This window comes from Salvelinus alpinus, chromosome 1, assembly GCF_045679555.1.
Source record: "Salvelinus alpinus chromosome 1, SLU_Salpinus.1, whole genome shotgun sequence".
Taxonomy (NCBI): domain Eukaryota; kingdom Metazoa; phylum Chordata; class Actinopteri; order Salmoniformes; family Salmonidae; genus Salvelinus; species Salvelinus alpinus.
The window spans coordinates 58502303-58510283 of record NC_092086.1 but is presented as its reverse complement, the minus strand read 5'-3'; the positions used below and the strand labels follow the sequence as shown (position 1 = coordinate 58510283).

At 40.5% G+C, this 7981-nt stretch overlaps 1 protein-coding gene across 2 annotated transcripts; it reads left to right on the top strand.

Moving 5' to 3' along the window:
• The first annotated feature begins 1139 nt into the window (after window positions 1-1139).
• On the top strand, window positions 1140-5835 carry LOC139545817 (tryptase-2-like). 2 transcript variants are annotated; one of them, XM_071354096.1, is made up of 5 exons: window positions 1140-1230; window positions 2133-2304; window positions 3095-3321; window positions 4110-4249; window positions 4751-5835. In XM_071354096.1, exons 1-5 carry the CDS (start codon window positions 1179-1181, stop codon window positions 4937-4939), a joined length of 780 nt encoding a protein of 259 aa, XP_071210197.1. In that variant the 5' UTR covers window positions 1140-1178; the 3' UTR covers window positions 4940-5835. The 2 variants fall into 2 exon arrangements, with proteins under 2 accessions (XP_071210197.1, XP_071210154.1); XM_071354053.1 differs by having other exon boundaries at window positions 1142-1230; window positions 3044-3321.
• The last annotated feature ends 2146 nt before the right edge of the window (window positions 5836-7981 follow it).

Sequence of the window (7981 nt, the reverse complement as noted above, 5' to 3'; positions counted from 1 at the left end):
CTCATCTTTCTCACTAACTGTAGTCGACATGCTTTCAGCTTCAAATAACACTTCTGATTCCACCATGTCAACCTCCTCCATTCGGCTCAATGTTACAGTCCTTCCTCAGTCAAAATTGACACAAAACACAACAACAACAGCCCACTTTCTAGGACTAAATTAATTAAATTGCATTGTTAAATACATATGAGAATTGCTTTAGGAAACGCAGTTCAAATGTACAGTATTTAATTGAGTGAAGTCTGACAGGTACCGGTAGCCACATTTTGATTTGGTCCTTTCTAATTTGCCCATCTAGTGATTATTACCCCCTGGCCTCTACATAAAGCAACCATTAATCTACAAAATGGAGGTGATAAGTATAGTGTGTGTGTGTGTGTGTGTGTGTGTGTGTGTGTGTGTGTGTGTGTGTGTGTGTGTGTGTGTGTGTGTGTGTGTGTGTGTGTCTGTGTCTGTGTGTGCAAATTGTAAAGCTACACACAAGGCATTGTGTCTGTCTTGTCTTTCATTTGGTTGGATGGTAACTGGAAGAGCTATGGGTTGTTGATGACTACTGTCTGTAGTTCTGCTGGTCCGTGATGCTGCAGGTGAGGTCAGAACATTATTTATCAAAAGACAATTAATCATTAATTTTACTTACAGTATCCGTCCGAAGTTTGGACACACCTACTCATTCAAGGGTTTTTCTTTATTCTTACTATTTTCTACATTCTAGAATAATAGTGAAGACATTAAAACTATGAAATAACACATATGGAATCATGTAGTAACCTAAAACGTTATACAAATCAAAATATATTTTATATTTGAGATTCTTCAAAGTAGCCACCCTTTGCCTTGATGACAGCTTTGCACACTCTTGGCATTCTCTCAACCAGCTTCATGAGGTAGTCACCTGGAATGCATTTCCATTAACAGGTGTGCCTTGTTAATTTAATAGCTTGAGGTAGAAATATCACCTCATCTCTCTTTTTGAGAATTTGCATTCTGAAAAAAAAAAAAAAGGTATTTTATCAGCAACCCAGACGAGCAGCCTGCTATCATTGGAACTGTTAATCAGATTGCACATGTGTAACATTGATGTAATCTAAGCATGGACTTCTATAAAGCTGGACATCAGTCAGTGTGTCTATCCATTGAACAGCCGTCTGGTTGGTTGGATACTGACAGGAAAAGCTATGGGTTTTTGGGGACTACTGCCTGTAATTTTGCTGGTCCAAGATGCTGCAGGTGAGGTCAAGAGAAATGTATTAATTAAAATAGCATCAAATCGTTTTTAGCTTGCTTAGTCCACAGTAACATTTACATTCATCAGATAATGATTTTTTTTTTTTTACTGGTGTTCTTTTAAATTGAGCATCATTAGCCTACATATTTGGGCATGTACATAATTGTTTTATTTTCCATCCACTGGAATCAAGAACTTCAAGCATATCTCTCTGTTTTGGCATTAGTGATCACTAAGGGCTCGATTCAATCCATATTTATAGCTCAGATTTAAATGTAAATGTAATTTCCAACTGAGACAACATATGTAGCATTTACCGCGGCATGAATGCAGTTTCTGCTAACGCCTTTAAATTTTTTATTGCACTGTTATGCAGCTCTTCAGTGCTACGAATATCACCACTAAATATAAATACATATCACCACTATATCTTCTTAAAGGGGAAATCGGCAGTTGCTACATCCATTTAGGACTTGTAAATTAAGTTGATTCTTGAAGAATATCACTTAATAAATGCCTCATGAGTTTAGTTTGTAACCCATCAGAACCCAAAGCTTATTTCACTCCAATGTTTTTGCAAAGTAGATGTAAACAAACATTATATAGCCTCAAAACATGGTTAAAACTGTAATTGTGATATCATGGATGGTCAGTCCTTGCATCCAGAGCTCTGTCGGTGAATTTGAAAGTGGTTACAATCCTCCAGCCCAATACCCCCACTTTTTACCGAAACAGGGGTGGGGAGGAACACTTTGTTATTATTTCAACTGCTCAGATTTTCTGTTGCAGTGGCACTAACTTCAGAGTTCTGATAGGAGCAAAGTATCAGATGCAGACAGTGTTTGTACATGAAAGAGGGTCACAGTCTGGCATTCTTTCCACCCTCCAACACCTCCCTCTCTAGAGTCGTTTGTGCCCCAGGCTCGGAGCTCTATCGTGGGGGGAAAGGATGCTCAAAAGGGCAGCTGGCCGTGGATAGCCTACCTGTTAATCACGGATGATACAGGCTTCTTTAGCTGTGGCGGATCCCTCCTTACTGAGGAATGGGTGCTCACCGCTGCACACTGTGTTGACCCGTAAGTGTGTTTGTGTGGGAAGGAGGTTTGCATGTTGAACTCATTATCGTGTCTGCAACCAAAATTCAGTTTTTTCCGTGGTTGTAATTTTCTTAACGTGTCTACAAGCAAAAAACGAGTTTACAAACCAGAATGACAACATTATGATTTCAAAGGCCAAATTTGCGTGCTGGAATAGAACCGAAAGATCTGTATGTGGTTGTATGAAACATGTCAATGTCTGTGTAATGTTCTTATCCAACCTGGACTCAGGGGTAGACATGACATAGTAAAAGTAAATCTGGAACATGCAGATTAGTATGATATGTTACGTTTCGTATGGCATCTATTCATTTGTGGATGTCCATCATCCATTTCGTATGATATGTTACAAATTACAATTCGTATGATATGTTACAAATTGCAAGTCGTACAATATGTTACGAATTTTCTAAATGTTAAGTAGTAACAAGGTAGCTAAAAAGTAGTAAGTAGTTGCAAAGTTGCTAATTAGCTAAAATGCTAAAGTTGTCCGTGATAAGATTCAAACACCCAACCTTTGGGTTGCTAGAGATTCACGTTATACCCATTCACCCCGACTAACAATCCTACTTTCGTATTTGCCTTAAGTAACCTTATATCTTATGTAACCATACCAAACATAACATATCATTCTAATTTCAGTGTTCTGGATTGACATTTACTATGTTACACCTAGTCTATGAGACCAGGCTGTTTTATCTGTCTGCGTGTGAATTAGGAATGACAACCCTATTCCATACCGTTCCTACATTCGTCTGGGGACACACAGCCTGAATGAGCCATCAGTGTTTTATCGATCCATCTCACGCATCGTCATTCACCCACAGTACAAGAAACAGCATTTGGCCCTGCTGCACGACATCGCTTTGGTGAAGCTGAGTAAAAAGGTGACCTTCTCCTCCCTGGTGAAGCCCGTGACCCTGCCCAAACCGGGTGATGCCTTCCGCCCATTGAGGAATTGCTGGATCGCTGGCTGGGGCAACGTCGGGAACAATGGTGAGCAAACACACAGCAACACCAATATACAAACACTCACAGTGCCAGGTTCTAAAGCATAGCTTTGGTTGGTTTTGTCTTGATTGAATGCCAGCATTCAATTCTGAGGGTGACATTTTAGTAGTGTAAAATCATTTTGCAAAGTGCAAGATTTACCACAAACCTCATTATAAAGCGTGGTTCCAGCATTGAATGCTGATTGGCTGAAATGCTGATCGGATATGACCCCCCTAAAATGTTTTACTGTTCTAATTATGTTGGTAACCAGTTTATAATAGCAATAAGGCACCTCTGGGGTTTGAGGTATATGGCTAATATACTACAGCTAATGGCTGTATCCCAGCACTCCACGTTGTGCTTGGCCAGGGTATATTGGCCATATACCCCCCGCCCGTGCTTTATTGCAGTGTGATTTATAAACTTTTATTTACTCAGGGGATCCCAATTGAGACCAGTTTCTCATTTACAATGGTGCCCTGAGGACCCCCCCAAAAATACAATCAATACAACAACAAAAAAGATAAAAACAAGTTATAATAAGCAATTGAAACATTTGCACATTGTTAAAGAAAGATTTCAAAATTAAATCACAATGCCAGATTATAATAAGATTTACTGTATTGTGTACACTTTGCACAATGTATTTTGTTTTCCTCCAGCTTCTGTTGTTTGTAGTTAGTGAGTATTTCCCCCTTAAATTTTCCCTCTCCCTGCCCTGCCCGTTCACTTCCTCCCCCACCCCTGTTTCTATCCTACATCTTACTCTTCTTCTTTTTCCCTCCCTCCAGTGGAATTGTCTGGTAATAGGACCCTCCAGGAGCTGGAGCTGCCCATCGTGAAACGGAGCACCTGTAAGCAAAAGTTTTCGGGCTTCACTGACAACATGCTGTGTGCTGGCTCCATGGAAGGAGGGAAAGACTCCTGTCAGGTGAGTCCTCTTTCCTGGTCCCCTGATTGGTAAGTATACATGTCTTATACAAACACCGACCCTCCCTCTCTCTCTCACACACACACACGTGGGCACACACACTAGTGATGTGCCAGTCCCCGTGGGGCGGGCGGGTTTAGGGTCATGAAATATTGTTAATTGTTCAATAAATGTTCAAGAGGAAAAAAAGGAACTGTACAGATCATTTTCTATATTTTTTGGTTAGGGTCGGGTAAGGGCCTTAGATTTTCGCTTTATCACATAATCAGCTGGTTGCGGATGGGTTATTAGCAATTGTGGGTGGGTGCAAGTGAACAAACAGCTGACCCACATCACTGACACACACACACACACACACACACACACACACACACACACACACACACACACACACACACACACACACACACACACACACACACACACTCTCTCTCTTTTTCTCTCTCACACTTACTTGAATGCTGTAAATGTATGTTTGTGTTGTTTTTCTTTGTTCTACAGGGGGACTCTGGTGGGCCGTTGGTTTGTCGCTCATCTGGTGAGTTTGTCCAGGTGGGAATCATGAGTTTTGGGGATACCAATGGCTGTGCTTTGGAAGGCTTCCCTGGATTCTACACCCGTGTGGCCCGCTACATGGACTTCATCCAGGCGGCTATAACCTCAGACAGACAGGCTTCTGCTGAGGCCTAGGTCACCATGAAACGCTATCTGTTTACAGTCCATATCCCCCTCTCGCTCTCTCTTCCCTTTCTCTTCAGTTCCCTATTGAGCCAAAGTCCTTACTTGAGATGCAGCACGCATTGATTTAAAAAGTCAAGATATTGGCATTGATTCTGAATTACTTTGTGGTTTTATTCTTTACCAGACATGGGTTAAAATACAATTTATTTTATTTCAATTATTTTCAAATATATTTCAAAGTAAGTATTTAGACAACTCTTCCTTGAAAATACAAGATGTTGAATATTGGCATGTTGTCACGACTTCCGCCGAAGTCGGCCCCTCTCCTTGTTCGGGTGGTGTTTGGCGGTCGACGTCACCGGCTTTCTAGTCACCACCAATCCATGTTTCATTTTCGTTTTGTTTTGTCTGTATTACACACACCTGGTTTCAATACCCATATCATGTTCCTTATTTAACCCTCTGGCATACCTTTCTGTTCTGTCCGTGATTGTTGGTGTCTTAGTGGTTGTTGTAGGTGTTATTTTGTATGTATTTTCCTTATTGGAATATTGCTTGTTTTTTGTTGTTGAGTAAACTCAGTTGTTTTGCTCAAACCTGTGTCCTGCGCCTGACTCCGCTACATCTCTGCACCCAATCGCTGACACATGTATTTGAAATATTTAAATACTCCATGCATTTGAACCCATGGGTATTTTAAATGTATTTGGAAACAAGTATTTCAAAATAGTTTAAAATATAATGTATAGGAAATTATTAGAAAATACACAGAAAATACATATTTAAAATATAAATACTTTAATTAAACATGTATTGGAACCCAGGTCTGTTGTAAAAAAAATGTTCAACGAATTATTGACTATGTACATTTCAATAGTAGCTCCTTAGTAAACTGCAAGCATCAACCCTTCTGTTCCAGTTTTTTTTGTGTGAGAGTGTCACAAAGTAGAAAGTGACTGGTTCTAGAATCTAGGTTGAGCGGTGTGAAGCAGCGACCAGAGCTAGGGTCCTCTTTTATCATCTGGGCCAGGGGTTCCGATATCAAAGTATACAGCAGGAGAGACAGGGGACATCCTTGTCTGACATCCATGATCACTACATGCCAGGCATGTGCACAGATAGGGCTCCACCAGTGCTCGAGCCTTTTGCCCCTGTAACGGCTGTCATATTCGTTCTCCTCCTCAGACGAGGAGGAGCATGGATCGGACCAACACGCAGCGAGGTATGTAGACATAATGATTTATTAAATGAAGACGAAACACGAAGAACACTTGAATAAACTACAAAACAACAAACGAAGTTAAACAGACCTGAACTTGTGAACATAAAAAACAATGAACGCACGAACAGGAAAGAACGAGACGAGACAGTACCGTGTGGTGTAACAAACACAGACACAGCAACAATCACCCACAAACAAACAGTGAGAACAGCCTACCTTAATATGGTTCTCAATCAGAGGAAACGTCAAACACCTGCCTCTAATTGAGAACCATATCAGGCAACACATTTAACCCAACATAGAAACACTTAACATAGAATGCCCACCCCAACTCACACCCTGACCAACTAAACACATACAAAAACAAGGAAAACAGGTCAGGAACGTGACAGCCCCTACTATGAGTAAGTGCCCTTTTGCCCTCCTATCAGCTCGGGAATTTTTTAGTTGATGAATTACTTTATAGTCTCTTTAAAAAATATAGATTTTAAATGTAACGAATTGCGCATAAACTATCTCATAAAATTTCTCTTGAATCTTGAAAAATATCTCCTTCCCCACACTTCCACCTCAAGTGTGCACTTGCCTGACTTCTGCATGTAGTGCACTGTACAGTAATTGGCTACCGGTGGTGAGTTTGAATACTTGTAGGTTACTTTTGAGTTGGACCTGTCATGTATGTCTCTTACTGTTATGGACAGAGAAGGGGGCAATTCACGTGTTTGTTAGTAAGAGGCAGACGCAAACTCAAATCAAGTAAAAAATAGTTTGTTTTGATAGCATAGCTAACTAGCTAGCTAACTAGCAGATTTACATCATAATTCGCTATGCTCAGCTGATAGCCTCTTTTCCCAATGTCACTCATTATCCCACTGGGCACACAGTGGTTGAATCAACATTGTTTACATGTAATTTGAATGAAATCATTTTGAACCAACGTGGAAAAGACGTTGAATTTACGTATGTGCCCAGTGGGACGTCTCTAGTTAGTACCCTACTAGGAGTCACTGGCATGAGTGTGTTGTTGCATGAAGTAAATAGGCCATTGCAACAAAACAAAAACAAATTTGATATAGAAACAGTTTGTAAATTATGAATTTCGAGTTATGAATTTTCTGGCGGCATTTTTGTTGTTGTTGAGAACCTGCATCCCCAAAGGTCTGTGTCTGACCATGCTACATGCAGCAAAGTTTAATGGGATCGTGGTGGAAACTAGTGATGCACCGATATGACATTTTTGGCCGATACCGATATCCAATATTTTCCTTGCCCCCCCCAAAAAACTATACCGATAAGCGATATAAAAAATGTTGGCCTTTTAAGCATTCTAGTACAGTTAAATAGTTAACACACACACATGGACGCAGCGGTCTAAGGCACTGCATCTCATTGCAAGAGGAGTCACTACAATCCCTGGTTTGAATCCAGGCTGTATCACATCCGGCCGTGGTTGGGAGTCCCATAGGGCGCCGCACAATTGGCCCAGTGTCGTCCGGGTTTGGCCAGGGTAGGCCGTCATTGTAAATAAGATTTCGTTCTTAACTGACTTGCCTAGTAAAATAAAGGTTACACACACACACCACACTGACCAAAAAGTTATTTTTTTGGCATTTACTGTACGTACAGTTGAAGTCGGAAGTTTACATACACTTAAGTTGGAGTCATTAAAACTCGTTTTTCAACCACTCCACAAATTTCTTGTTACAAACTATGGTTTTGGCAAGTCGGTTAGGACATCTACTTTATGTATGACACAAGTAATTTTTCCAAGAATAGTTTACAGACAGATTATTTCACTTATAATTAACTTTATCACAATTCCAGTGGGT

Excerpts from the sequence above, each read along its gene's own strand:
- LOC139545817 (XM_071354053.1), top strand. The coding sequence starts at position 1,179 with ATGGGTTTTTGGGGACTACTGCCTGTAATTTTGCTGGTCCAAGATGCT. Across the intron at positions 3,322-4,109 it reads GGGCAACGTCGGGAACAATG|TGGAATTGTCTGGTAATAGG; the intron begins GTGAGCAAACAC and ends CCCTCCCTCCAG. Across the intron at positions 4,250-4,750 it reads GAGGGAAAGACTCCTGTCAG|GGGGACTCTGGTGGGCCGTT; the intron begins GTGAGTCCTCTT and ends TTTGTTCTACAG.